Raw genomic sequence first — 14,646 nt, 5'->3', positions numbered from 1 at the left:
TTAATAACGAGAAAAAAACAATAAGAATTAGTTCAAACAGCCTATGGCCCTGGAAAATGACCTTGAGTTTGGACCCAAGGAGTCTGAGTCCTACGACATCTGCTCCTGGGCTAAGTGGGAACATTAAGCAAGTTAATTCACCTTGCCATGCTCCAGTTTCCATATCTGTAAAATGGGAAAATGTCATGGTGAATAAATGCGGCTCTTAAACTTTGTTAATGTTAAAGGAATTGATAGCTGAATATAACTTGAATAAAATCTCTAATTATTTTCTAATTGTTAATATCTTGAAGGATCTTCTTTAGTTTTTAGGGGTCATAACACAGTAACTATCCCTAATTATTGCTATCAGCTCCAGAGACAGAGGCAGATACTCAGTGAAGTGAACCTGAATACTGCTGAGTAGGAGCTGACTACCACTTGATTGAGAACAATCTAGATGCCTGTTACTATATGATGAGTATACTGTAAATTCTGATTTATCTTGAGCTGTGCATTTACTTTGCATATATTAAAAAATAATGCACGGGTATTAGAGCAAGTAACCATTTTTTGCAGGTCACTTACTCTACAAAAAAAAGTAAGAAAAATATGACAAAGAAAAAAGTGCTAGGAAAATAATAACTGATTATTCAAGAAGCAGCTCATAATTTTGAAAAGTTTCCTGAGCAGTTTGTGATGTGGTCTCAGTTGTCTTGTGGTTTAATTTTTATTTTTATGTGTTGGACACCATTTTAGATTAAGCAGGTTTCACTGAAGTGGCCATATATGTATGTACGTTAAAACGATAAGTAAAAAATTCATAGTAAGGGTCCCCAAGAAAATGAGCATGAGAAAACAGCAGAGGCCTTGAAAGCACAGGGAAAGGGTGGTAACCAGAGGTCCCTAAATGCATAAACACAACTCATGAGTTGTCATTTACTGGTCACTAAAAGAATGCAACCTAGAGGGCAGGGCAGAACCAGTTTTGTGGCATAAGAGAATAAAAGTAATGTATCCAACACATGCAAAGCATCTCATTTATGGTGAAAGCACAAAAGACATAACAAGAATGAATACGAAAGTAGTCACATGCCTTGAACAGGAACAGGGATAAAGGAAGAACGGAGAGGGAAGACACGCTCCAGCACTGTCTCCCACCCCATTAAGGATCAATACCACTACTCATCTTCAGCAGGTTCCCCTCCTCTTCAGTAAAGAAAGAGCACTGTTCTTGACTGGCTATTCACCATAATTTGCTACTGAAATTCAGCACTAATATTTACAGTGTTTTCTTTTATTATATATCTGGGTTAAGCAGATTAGATTATATTTTGGGTTAAGCAAATTAGATTTTTGAAGAGCTGCATTCCAGCCTCTTCATGTGATAAGGTGATCGATACAGAGACCAAGAAAGCTTCCTTGCAACAAATTAGATAAATACATTCTGCAATCATGACAGCTCATTGTTACCATATAGAAATTGGAACAATTGTTGAAGGCTTAAGCACAGAATAAGCTGTGAAGAAACAAAGAAATGACAGTAAAGAGATTTTATTAAATTCTGACTGGTCTACAGGTCACTGCTTACTGACCCTCTGCCTTTCTTGGTAGCAGTGCTTGTCATGATTCCTAGAAATATCAGTGTAAAGAAGCCATACAAATAACCTCAGAGAAATTTGCTATTAACATCTCTATAGCAATATAGATCTGGTCACAGCTTAAAAACTTCAAAAACAAAAAAAAAGGTGAAGAAAAAAGACCTTGCGAGATCCTTGAACATACGCATAAAATGTTAGGAAATGACAGGATCATTTCCTGTAGTGTAAGCTATCTCAAAAACTCAGAATATCACTGAAATATCATCTTACAAATGCTTTTAATCTTGAAGCACATTGTAAATTACATATTGGAGAATGAAAGATTTTTTGGCACCTCCAAGGTGCAGTGAACAAAGTAAGCACTCATCATACTACAAAGTACTGTGGAAAAAAAAGGAAATTTAATGATGCATGCATCTGCCTTGACAAATAACAGTTTTGTAGCAAAGCAGACAACCTCTCTTCTCTAGAAAGGTCCCCATTCCCCTCATAAACTGTACATAATCTAATTCATATCCTGCAGCAATTGAAGGCTCAGGTTAACTCTAGTGAGATCTGCACATGTGATTCCAAAAATCTGGGAAAATCCTGCTTAAAACCTGCTACTTGAATCAAAAGTCATCTCCTCTCATCTGAAATGAAACCTTTACACTTCCCTGTTGAGCAGTTACTTGCTAATGACAAAGTTATTAAAATCTTCAGAGCGGACAGCTGAAGGAAGAAAAAAGTCGGTGAGCTGTAAAGGACTTAAAAATGATTCATTTACAGAAAAAGAGCAGCTGGTCTACATTTTGTCAGAAGATTACTTAGGAAATATAAGACACCTTAGGATCTCTTAGATCCTTACAATTATAAGAAATGTGATTTTTAGAGACAGATGCTTGCCAGTTCCTCAAGATCACCAATGTTTGTATTTCTTGTTTGCAGAACTAACCTTAGAAGGGTTAATGGTCCCCTCTAAGCAGGGGTACCATCGAGGGAGAAAAGATTAATAGCCCAGAGGTAGGAACGAGTTACCATAAATATGATATATATAAAGAAAAGAGGACTGGTAGCAGTGAAAGCTGGTTTTGGTGACAAGAAGAAACTCACAGGAAAACAGAAAGTACAAATAAAAATATATAGAACTTCAATACACACACACGAAATGGCAGAGCAAGCACAGAAACTAGGTCTCCAGGTAGGAAAATGTCCCTTTCCAGGATAGCATACAAAACTATGCTTAATTCCTAACATAGCTAAAGCATTAGCAACGCATGTGCTAAGGTGATATACTGATTTGGCAAGGATTAAGTATCAGAGATATCAGAGAAATCACTTCAGTGATAAAAGCAACTTGAAAGATATGTTTGACATGAACTTGACTCCAGAATCTTTATTCCAAAAGAGATTTGAATACTCATCTGGATGTTGTATAAGAAAAACGGCCTGAATTCACCTGCTCCCTATACTTACGCATTTTAACACTAAAAGCGATGTCAAATGTCCACCAGAATTGACCCGTGTGACATAAAGCATGAAACACACAGTAGCCTTTGTATTATGCAAATATTCCTGCAATAATGTTTAATTAGCCTTTGAATGAAGCGCAATTTTCTATTTAGATCACAATTTTTTTACTCATTTTAGCATCAGTTAAGAAAACTTGGGACATCTTTGAATCACAGTGCCTTAGAATGGCAGACATTACAATGATTTGAATAAATGATTTGAAAAATCTGTGGTAAAAATTCAAAGGACAGAATAGCAGTGTTGTCACATGGAATACTGTCAAATGCAATTTTAACTTGTTTCTGCAAAGTTTGCAGCTGCAGCATGTTATAGAATTAAGACAATATGTGTGTTAGTCCATAATGTAAATGTAAGGATAATTCTTACAAACACAAGCAGATCTTTTTATCTTCTACCTTCTTATTTTTCTATTCTGCTCTCAGGATCATGATAGGTTAGGTGAGAAAGAGAAATGTCAAGGATGGTTTAGAGCAATTAGATTTAGTAATATGGGGAGCCAGTGCCTTACACTAATAGCTAGATGGTCCAACCTTTTTGAGATAAGGTGGGCAAGAACATGGGAGTAGAGTATGTGTGGGAGGCAAGACAGACGGCAGCAGGATGGGCAGCACTAGGTGTGTGACCCAGTCATGGCCTGGCCCTAAATAGAGATGCCAAAAAAGAGTAGAGAAGGGCCTACCTTTTGGCCAGATGAAGAATTTGCTCTGTGGTTTGTAGCAATTGAAACTGTGGTCATTCCTATCTTAGATACTTCTTAAATACACACACACACACACAAAGATCCGATGGCCATACCTCATTATAATGCTTGTTCAGGGAATCCAGAATTCCTTTTAGCCCAGAAGGACCCTATATTGAAAAATACATAGCAAAATGTCATTTTAATTTAAATAATGCTTATGTCTACATACCTGTATTCAAACTGCATTAGTCATTTAAAGGATTTTAGATTGTTATTTGATTATATACTAAATTTTTTTGGTAAGTAAGTAAGTTCATTATATCTGTATTTTTGGACACATAGGAGAAGCACCGTCTGTTTCCAAATCTCTGAATTTTGAAAACTGGCATCTTCTTTCAAAGTGAATCAGTTGAACAGAGAAGGCAAAGATGACATTTATATTGATTTGAATATGACTCTGTTCTGGTATGAATAGAGCCTTTGTTTTGCAGCGTCTTAGAACTTCTTTGCACTAACTGAAAGCACTAGTTTTGATGCAGAAGCAGCTACTACTATGAGTAAACAGCTAGATTTTTAACTTAGAGTACAGAAGATGAAATTGAGGAATGCCAGAAACCTTTGAAAGACTAACTTTCAATTTTTCATTTGTCATACTAGTTTACACTTATATAGATGCCTTTCATGAAGAATTTCAGTAAAGGAGCATACACTTCCTACTCAAATCCAGGCCCAGAGTGGGCCTAGATTAAAAAAAAAATTACTTGGGCAAAATAAAACATGTTTAGACTTATTCTGCACTAAATCAGGCTCTCAATGAGAGATTTTTAAGTGTTGTAAATCACAGCAGAACACAAAGTTGAGTAAGTTCTTATGAAATAAAACCTGAATAAATTTAAAAATTAGCATAGTATCTCTCTGGAAGTGGAAATTTGCATGTCATGCAATAAGAACTACAGGCTCTCTTGATGGCTGTAAGAAACATTTGACTACATTAATAAAATAAAAATATACTGAGTTAAGTCACCAGGTCTGGATGAGCTGCATTTAACATAGGTGGGGCACAGTGGTATTTCTCCTCTTTTTCTAAAGGTCTTTACAATTACAGACAATTTGCAGCAGTCTGCAGCTTTTGTGTTCATAGGAAAAGTGTGGCCAGCATATATGGTCCCTAAAGATTGCTGTATGAAGCCAAATTCTCTTCACTTTTGAAAAGGGTTTTTTTCTTCAAGCAAATTGAGTTCCTTTAATAGCCAGAGATTCCATGGTTTAAAGCACCTGCACCCAAAGGTACCTTTAGGCGACATCTCCCTCATGAGGTGTCATATTGGGAAAGCAGAATCATACCATGCCAATAGCTAGATGAGGAACCTCCAGTTTTTCAAGCAGTAATGCAGTTCACTGAATTCTTCCTTTTGAATAAATATTGAACTGATACCCCAGTGCAATGAAAAATGTCTTTTTGGAGATGTTATTGTGGACTAAAAAAAATCAAGAGGCTTTGAACACTTCTGGTTATTTAAAGTCTCCTTTTGGATGGAAGGAATATGGTTGAAGCTTCTGGCTGAATCTCAGTTAGAAATACTATATTCTGTCTATGTAAATATTTCCTCTGTAATTTTAACTGGACATTTTCACATCGAGTATAAAAGTTGGGATGGGAACACTGTGACTCTTAAGTAGCTGCCTCTGAAATGAAATTTTGCATGTGTAAATGTCAGTAACGGGTGAAATAAACTTTTTTATTTTATCACATTTTAATGTTGTATAAGGTCATTGTTAAGTGTTTTAGGTGGTTTTAAGACATTATACACTTTTACATATACAAATATATATATTTTACTTTCTATAAAAGCATTGTGATGTAATCCATCACAACAGGCAAGCAGCTCTTCACCCTTTCAGAATAATAACCTATGGAAAATTTCTTCCATGATAATCTATTTGTAAGACTATTACAAGGATGGAGGAATGAAAATAACTTCTCACCCACGATAGAAATAGGTCAATGTGAAAACATGATTGTTTTCAACTGGGTTAGCCTTTGGAGTAAAGCGTTTCAGAACCAGAACCAAGACTCCAAAGTATTCCAAAGTAGAAGCTTTCTAACCATTATTTTACCTAGAGATCCAAGGAAAATGCTGAAATACTACCTATTCATCTGGGTAAATATAAGCTAAATAACCAATCACTATTTTTCTAAGGAGCTCGAGTGTTTACTACTTCAGAGATGCAACTGTACAAAACATCATACAATTCAGGAAAAACGAAAATTAGAGAAACAATCTGGCTACAATGGTTTTGTCACAGATGGCATTCTTCATATCTGAGAATTCCACATGTTAATATGTACAGAGGATGCTGCTTGTGAACTGAATGTGACAGACAATCTTTGTTATGCCTTACTTTTGCATCACGGTACCAGTTGTTAAGATGATAAAGATGCAATGATGGATTTGTGAAAGCAGTGTGATTCAACGCTGAGAAAATAATAGCTCTCAGGAGAAAGGGAACTCTGACCGTGATTGGAAAGACAATTGACACTGTTACCATGCTGAAATTAGAACAACTGATTTCAGAAAATCGTCATCCTCATGCGGGTGTAGTTTGGTATTCCTTTACAGACAACCAGCTTTTTGCAAGGAAGATCATGTCTTCACAGATCTTATAATTATCACAAAAATTTAAATACATTATTGTGTGGACAATTTGTAGTAAGAAGACACACCACTGAGTAAGAAGCATGCTCTTGTCTTATCACGAAAATACAGTAAGGAGATGGACCTTCACAGCAATCACTCATGAAGACTGAAGAAGGCCTTCTTTCATTCATGCAACTACTCTGCAGAATTTCTCTTGGCACAGGACTACAGTATTCAACTTTTGGGGATGGGAGGCAGGAGAGACAGTAGGCAGTTTCAAAAGAAGGAACTCGTAACTTGCTCTTCTCCAGCTCATTCTTCAGGGAAAAAAAAGGCTCAGTTTTTTCAATATGTTCAATTTCTGCATATCTTACTGGGAGTTAAGAGTCACAAGTCTGCTTCCTACGTCCCAGTAGCAGCAGAGCCATCAGGCTACTTTGATAAGCTGTTATTAAAAGCTTCAGAATCACCACAATATTAAATAATTGTATAAAGAGGATGACACTAATTCAGTGATATTGTTTGCATGATAAAATGAGATAGCTATCACGAGGATGCATATCCTGAGGGTGGTATTATTTGGCTCCTATGCAATCACATTTTGAAGTGTTCTCACAAAGCATTTAAACGAGGTAAATCTAAAATGGCAAAAGAGCATGATCTGCATTCTGACACCAAAGCCTTCTCCTGCAAGATCCATCTGTTCTGTAAGAGCACACAGAACAGCAAGCGCACAGCTTCCCCACATACGTAGAACATCACTCCGCAAAACCCTCATGGCTCTCCTTACCCGTAAAGCTACTTCCTTGAGCTACTGCACTTTAAAAAGATAAGAAACAGGACCATGGTTTTGATTAATCAAATAGAACGTTACTTCCTAGGGGAAAATCTTTTTACTGTGATGGAAACTAACTAGTGAAAGAGAGGCAATCATCAGCTCCCCATGGAGTCTGAAGGTGTAAAAAAAACCAGGAAGCTGGTAAAACCAAATGAAAGGCAAATAAACAGAAGTTATTAAAAATGATGGATAAGACTGTAGGACCTGGCAGAACGTTATTGTATCATAACGGAACGACGCAGGTGTGCTTTGAGATATAAAAATGAAATCCAAAACACCCCCATCACTAGCTTAGCAGAATTACGAAATATTAATCCCTTGTGTTTTGCTGCGATTACATTGTTACAGAAAGACAGTGGTACTTTAATATTAGAGGACTGAAGATCTGGAAGTCAAGGAAGGAGGAAGGAGGAGGCTGCAACTACCTTTCTTTACACATGCCTCTCTGCAGGTGGCATGTGAAGAGTGACAACATCAATCTCTGTGTTCTAAGTGCAAACAAGACAGCATGTTTTGGCCTCATAAACACCAACGCAAGGTGAAAGAGGACTGCTTCAGAATGGGCCCTATGTCTGAGCTGGATTAGGTATGAGAAATTTGTCACTTACTGCTAATAATAGTGCATCAGATGCTTCTGCTGTGTATACCACACAAAATATCATAGCTGCCTCACACTCCCTCCTTGTTCTCCAACATGGGACGAGAGACAAAACCGTATTTTTTTCCATTCATTTTATTTTGAAAGTGATTTGTCACTATATTTACACTGAAAAATATGATAAATATAGCCATGATGTTTTGACTGTGATGCTCACTCAACTCTGATTTCTAAAGCTAATGTTAGGATTTTTCCTCTGATATCTACATTAAAAATGGCAACGCAGAACTGGGTCTGAGCCATGATGATGCCACATGCTTATTAGATGTCTCAACTTAAAGCTGTTATATTCTAGCAAGGATTCTGTAATGCTGCAAGCAGTCAAAAAATAAGAATTTATCTTTGCTTCTCATTTGCCAACATGTCATTCCTTTCACTAGCTTGTCACAAATAAAACTGCTGCAATAATACAACCCAGGAAGGACGGTGTGCTGTATCTGCCATCAACCCTGACCTCTCAGATAATATTTGTACATCAAATAAATCATTTATGGCAAAATAGAAAGCTACCATGTCACAGTTTTGTAAAATTGACATAACCTCAAAAAGCCCCAGAACTGTCTTGCAAATAAGGCAGGCAAGTGGGACTTGGAGCATCTGAGTTGCATTCGTGGCTATGCCACAGGCTTCATGTTATGGGAAGCAAATCATCTCTCTGTTTCAGTCTTTCTATCTTCAACAAAGGACAGAATACTTCCCTACTGTAATAAGCTGCATCTTTTAATCATTCTTTTAAAGTGAAGTATTCAGTTACTGCACGAACGAGCATCTTTTTTAAGCCTATAAATAAAACTAGTCTTTAGCAACAGAAAATACTTTTATTCTAGAGTGCCTACCTAAACTTTGGTTTCTTTCTTCCCTTCCCACTCTTTCTCTTCATTAATATATCTGTGTAACACACTCTCAGGTCTCTCTAGATGAAAAAGAAGTAGTACTACTAGTACTACTGGTTTGCAAGAGTGGAAGCAATGAGATTAACAGGAGCTGAAGAATTATTGTAAAGGCAATTTCAGTCTTTTGAATGAGAATTTTGCACATCTGCTACTTTGGACATTTTTCAAACTTGCTCCTTTGCAAATACCAATCAAGAGCTCTCTTGAGCAGGGTTTGCTTGTTTTTGGATTGTATATCAAGTTGTGTAATTGAGGTAACTGAAGCACAGAGAGAGGATGGTTGTATGAATAAGAAGAGAACTGAAAATGTGTCCTGATTGTTTTCCAAAATTACAAATAGGTTTCAGAGGTTATTTCTGTTAAATAGGCAGGAATAGAAATACAGGTGTTTAAGAGGAAACCACATAATTACTGTGTTCTACAATATATTTTTCTCCCTTAACTTTTATATCATCTGTATTTCTGTGAAGATGAGACTCTGAAAAAGTCTGACCATCCTCACAGTCTATACAGTAAAATGTGTAACAGGTAAATTGCATTGGTTACACCTCAAGAACTCAGACCATTTCTGAGAACACAGCACTGGAGAAGAAGCTCAAGGTAATCACTTTGTCCATCTCTGGCAGATCCATTGCTACTTATTAAAGTAAAATACTTGTTTTTTGATTACTGTAATGTAGAAAACAATGAAATTCATCAGTGAGGATGTGTGATATCATATAACTAACTATTCCAAAGAACAAATGGAAAGGACCATGAAGTCATGAGGTCTGCCACAATAGGATACATTAAACACATTTCATATTGATGTGGATTTTAAAATCTTACCTGTATAGAAACAAACAATATGACCACCAGTCACCAGCCACTCCTGTCCTACTGCTTAAGCTTTTACAATATTCTTCTAAAAAGAAGCACAAAGTCCTGCAATACCAGAAATGCTACTGACAGTCTTCACTTATCATTGCTGTGATTTTCTGCTTATTGCAATTAACTGATAACATTCATTCATTTTCACAGTATTGGTAGAATGACAATATTTCCTGAGGCAGAGGAAACAAGATTTCCAAGGTAAACTGCTGGCTACTTAAGATAACTGGCTGGTGGCACCGACGTGCATACTGAATTACAACGGTCCAGAAGTATATGGAATTAAATGGAGAAATTCAAGTAAACTGTGAACACGAGCAAAAGCGAAGCCCTACTCTAATTGTAGACATTAAGGAATAACACAAAGCTAATCTTCCAAGAAAGAATGATTGCTGAAGATAAAGGGTCAAAGTTCAAGCCCTTGTAAAGAGAAATTATGAACCAAACAGTAGTGAATCTGTTCTTGATAGAGAGTATCTGGTACTTCAGACTACAGATTAAAGAAACTTCAGTGGTGACAGTAAATCTGAAAAGGGCTACAGTAAAAGTGAAATAAATCTATTCTGGCTGCAAGCAGTAAGCTGGCTTGTGTTGGTAGAAAATAGCAGAGAATAATAGTTTTAAGACGATGAACAATCTCGATCGTAGTACACTAACCTGTGATTCAGGAGACTCAAAGTCTTTTTCCCTGCTCTGCCACAGATAGCTTCTCGGTCAAAATTAGACTTGGCCAAATCATATAGTTCTCATGTTCCCTACCCTTGAAAAACAGCGATGATAGTATTTCCCTTCAGCCACACAGCAACACTGAGCAGAGTTATACCCTGTCTCACCCCAAACACCACTGTTATATTGGCAGAAGTCTACAGCACAACTTTAGCTTGCCACTCTTTTTATTTTGTAAACAATCTGGTGTTCCACCATAATAAATAGGAATTATTGAGAAATGGAATTCCTCCAGTCAGAATGGTTCTAGTGGAGATGCAGAGAATTGAGATAGAAGAGATGAAGTTAACCCTTAATGGAGAAACCAGTGAAACCTTTTTCTTCTGTCCTCTCGTGCACCTATATACATAGAAATACCCTGCTGCTGGCTAGTGTAAAACAAACAAACAAGCAAACCAAAAAGGACTGTATGCAACTAAAAGCAAAAATAAATTCCTTTGAGCCTTAAACAGGTTTTGTTAACTCTGTGATGTGTTCTGTAGTGTTGCGTTTCATTATCAATATCCCCCATAAATAATATTGTAATACATAAAGCAATGCCACACACCAAGAAGTTTGGAGCTGTTTCCAAATCAGGACAAGTGGCGACATAAATGATCGTCTCGTCCTGACAGAGTTCTAAACATAAACAGACAGGCAGTAATTCCACAGTCCTAGACCAGAAAAGCATTTTGCCTAGGTGAAGATTTGAGAATTGGGCCAGTGCATCATTACGCCAACAGCAATAAAAATAGCAATCTTTGATCCTTCCTATAAAATTTTTTTTAAATTAAAAAAAAAAATCATGCTGGAACAAGCAAGTCTACACATTATTTCTACGCAAAAAAAAGCTATACTTTGCTGGCAGCCCCTTTCTGTGCTGCTGAGACCTGCAGACACTTGTCTTAGCAGTTACTGCAGAAGAAAGCTACCAGTTCAGTTCTGGAATCAAAAGATCAAGATCAAAATGCTGTGCTTACAACCTCACATCAGCGTCCTACTCTGATAGCATTTCCTTTTGTTTCGTAAAATCAGCATTTTGATTTTGACGGAGAATCGTGTAGAAGGAGATAACAGTATGTGAAAGAGGTCTTAGGTTAAGATCTAAGAAGAAAATGCAAGCAAGAAAATGTATAAAATACATTGGAAAGCTGCAGGAATTTTGATTTCAGAATCATAACGTGCAGAACGCTTCCGAGGCCGAGAGGAATACTGTAACTCACAGAAGCTTTGCACTGTCGTCTGCACTCTTTAAAGGGGGAAGGGATCAAAAAGCACTAGAGGGAGCTGCTGTTCTACTTAAGCCATTTGGATTCCTGGTTTTCAGCATAAATTGTTATGCACTGAAGTGTGACAAGTGTGAGCACACATCTCAGCTCTTTAGTATTGAAATAATAGAACAACACTCAAAAACAGCATCAGGCAGCAAGGACCAGAACCATGAGTTCTGAACCAGAAGAGAATAACAGAACGTTTTAAAATTCTACAATGTATAGTAAACCTTAAAAAATACTCATAGGAGTTGGAGATCATCATCCACGTAAGCTAACGGAAATATTTTTATAACGCATCAGTAAAAATCCTCAGTGACTCCTTGTCTTTTGCGGGCACAGGATTTCTTCCAAAGGAAAAAATGATTCAAAATAAAGCATGCCTGGAAGAACATGCATAGAGAGTATCGCTGTAACTAAATAATTTCATTCAATAAATCTACCTTGTGACACTGACATAGGTTCTTAACCAAAGATGTGCAGATGATGCTAAGGGAATAGAAACTCGCTACAAATATGAATTTTATTGAAAAAATAATATCCAGAAATTAAGTTAGAAAAAAAATGATGAGTCACTGAGATTGGGCTAGAAAAGTGCGATTAGCAGCAGATGACGATAAAAACAAAATCTTAATTGCTTCTGACTTACACCCCTACCACAAATAGATTTAAAAAAAATTATTTTAACTGACCGAAACTCACATCCCTGGCTAGTGTCCAATTTGACAGTTGCCTTTTGACTGTTTAGAACGTGGTCTCATAAGCTTCCCCTAATCACTTATTTTTTTTGACTGTCTTTTATATCAAATCCCCAAGTGTTGTATCAAATCTACTGTTCACTAGCTTCTTCCTCAAGGAGGCAGAACTTTCCTTCTCAAAGTTTCTCTCGTCATTGCTCAGCAGTTGGCTATTTTCCTAGTACCTAAGTTAAGTACCCCTTTAATAATTTCAAACACTCAGTGTGTACTGTAGCTATCCTAATGATTAATGATTGAATCTCATTTTTCTCAAATACAAATTTCTTATTTTTCTGAAACAGTAATCAAATATCCACCTTATTTTTTCCAGAGAATCGAATTTTTACATGTTAAATCAATCAGCTAAGCATTTTGTAACCTATCTACACCAATTTTATGATAGCAACCACAGAATCACAGATTCATAGAATGGTTGAGGTTGGAAGGGACCTCTGCAGATCATCTGGTCCAACCTCCCTGCTCAAGCAGGGTCCTCTAGAGCATGTTGCCCAGGATCACGTCCAGACGGGTTTTGAATATCTCCAAGGAAGGAGAGTCCACAACCTCTCTGGGCAACCTGTTCCAATGCCCTGTCACCCTCACAGGAAAGAAATTTTTCCTCATGTTCAGACAGAACTGCCTGTATTTCAGTTTGTGCCCACCGCCTCTGGTCCTGTTGCTGAGCACCACTGTGAAGAGCCTGGTCCCATCCTCTTGACAACCTCCCTTCAGATACCTGTACACACTGATAAGATCCCCCCTCAGTCTTCTCCAGGCTGAATGGTCCCATCTCTCCCAGCCTTTCCTCATATGAGAAATGCTTCCAGTCCCTTAATTATCTTTGTAACCCTTTGCTGGTCTCGCTCCAGGACCTCCATATCTCTCTTGCACTGGGGAGCCCAGAACTGGACCCAATACTCGGGGTGGGGCCTTACCAGGGTGGAGTAGAGGGGGAGGATCACCTCCCTCCTCCAGAACAATAACTGGAAGGGCAATACAGCAGAAATTTAATATGGTTTGAGCCTTAAAAAAGACAGGAGGAATGACAAAACATGTTAAAGTCTTGTCAACATGTACAAGCTATAGTACTTTAACTATGGAGATACTACCGATGCACATTAACATGCATTACTGGTTATTGTATGCTTTTTGTATGTGTTATATTCTCAGTCTTGGAAGAGGAATATAAAATGTTGGTGTAGCTGTATCCAAAATAAGAATTGCACCAGTATCATTGTACCAGAAACAAACACCTCAAAACAAGATTTAGGCCATGATTGCTTGAGGAAAGCTTTTGTGATAGTAGCACTTCTCTACTGCACCCATACAGAGCTCTTCATATGGATGCTGTTATACTGAAAAAGTTGAGCTTTGCACTGCTGTAAGAAAATTTGAAATAGGTTTCAGTAATAAAAGCGCAGTTTCGTTTCCTCTAGAGACTTCGAATATGTCTGTGAAAGATGCCTGACATGCTCACGTGCCTGACCTGCCAGTAAAGTTCTGGTGGCAGAATTCCATGCTGAGAAACAGCTTCGAACTGGGTCACAAGAAATTTAGTTGATTAGCTCTAACATTGACCTCTGTTGTAGCTCATCTTCTTCTTTTAAAGATCATTTTCGCCATTTGAATCAATAAAGATTCTGCGTTACTCTTTTCCTTTGTTTGCATTCCTGCAGCCTGCATTTTAGCATGAGGATCCCCAGTCTGTACAAAAGACTCAAATAAGTAAGGCTTCAGTAGGGCTATATGTAGCAGAAAAGAGGGAGAGGGAGGGATTTTTAACTATGAAGCTTTGTGCAGGATAAATGAAAAATATTATCAACTTCTCTTTTCTAAGCAATGTGTTTCTAAACACATTTTGCAAGGAAAAAGGAAATAAACATAATTTTTTGTTTTCAGATAACTGTAAATGACAACTATTTCATTTTATTCATTCTATTTCATGTAGCAGTCCATTATTCTCTTCTCTAGAAGTAAGGCTAAAAGTTTCCACTTGCAGTGAGGTAGATTAGTGAAACGATCTGGTGTGTATACTATTGGCCTTCATTTTTTTCAGGTAAACAGAAAAAGGAAGCACAAAATCCTGGTTTGAAACTACGAATGGGAAGCTGCAGAAATCTGCTTAATCCACAAGGAAATAGCTGTTCTGTGCTTCTGCGTGACAGTATTTTAACAATATAGGGAATGTTACAAATATGATCAAATCTTCTTCTATCAAAGGCTGTGTATTCATTCAAGGCCTAAATAGCCCAGACCTGTTC

General features: G+C 37.3%; 1 protein-coding gene across 5 annotated transcripts in view; it reads right to left on the bottom strand.

Annotated features, from left to right (window-relative positions):
* COL19A1 (collagen type XIX alpha 1 chain) overlaps positions 1-14,646 on the bottom strand; it is a 209,395-nt gene that overhangs the window by 59,804 nt on the left and 134,945 nt on the right. For all 5 annotated transcript variants that reach the window (XM_009689153.2, XM_009689151.2, XM_009689154.2 and 2 more), the window contains one exon: positions 3,888-3,941. In XM_009689153.2, the coding sequence (XP_009687448.2) occupies positions 3,888-3,941 (54 nt within the window). The remainder of the gene's footprint in view (positions 1-3,887; positions 3,942-14,646) is intronic.

This window comes from Struthio camelus, chromosome 3 (genome assembly GCF_040807025.1).
Source record: "Struthio camelus isolate bStrCam1 chromosome 3, bStrCam1.hap1, whole genome shotgun sequence".
NCBI lineage: Eukaryota > Metazoa > Chordata > Aves > Struthioniformes > Struthionidae > Struthio > Struthio camelus.
The sequence above is the reverse complement of the archived record's forward strand: the minus strand, read 5'-3'. Positions and strand labels throughout refer to the sequence as shown.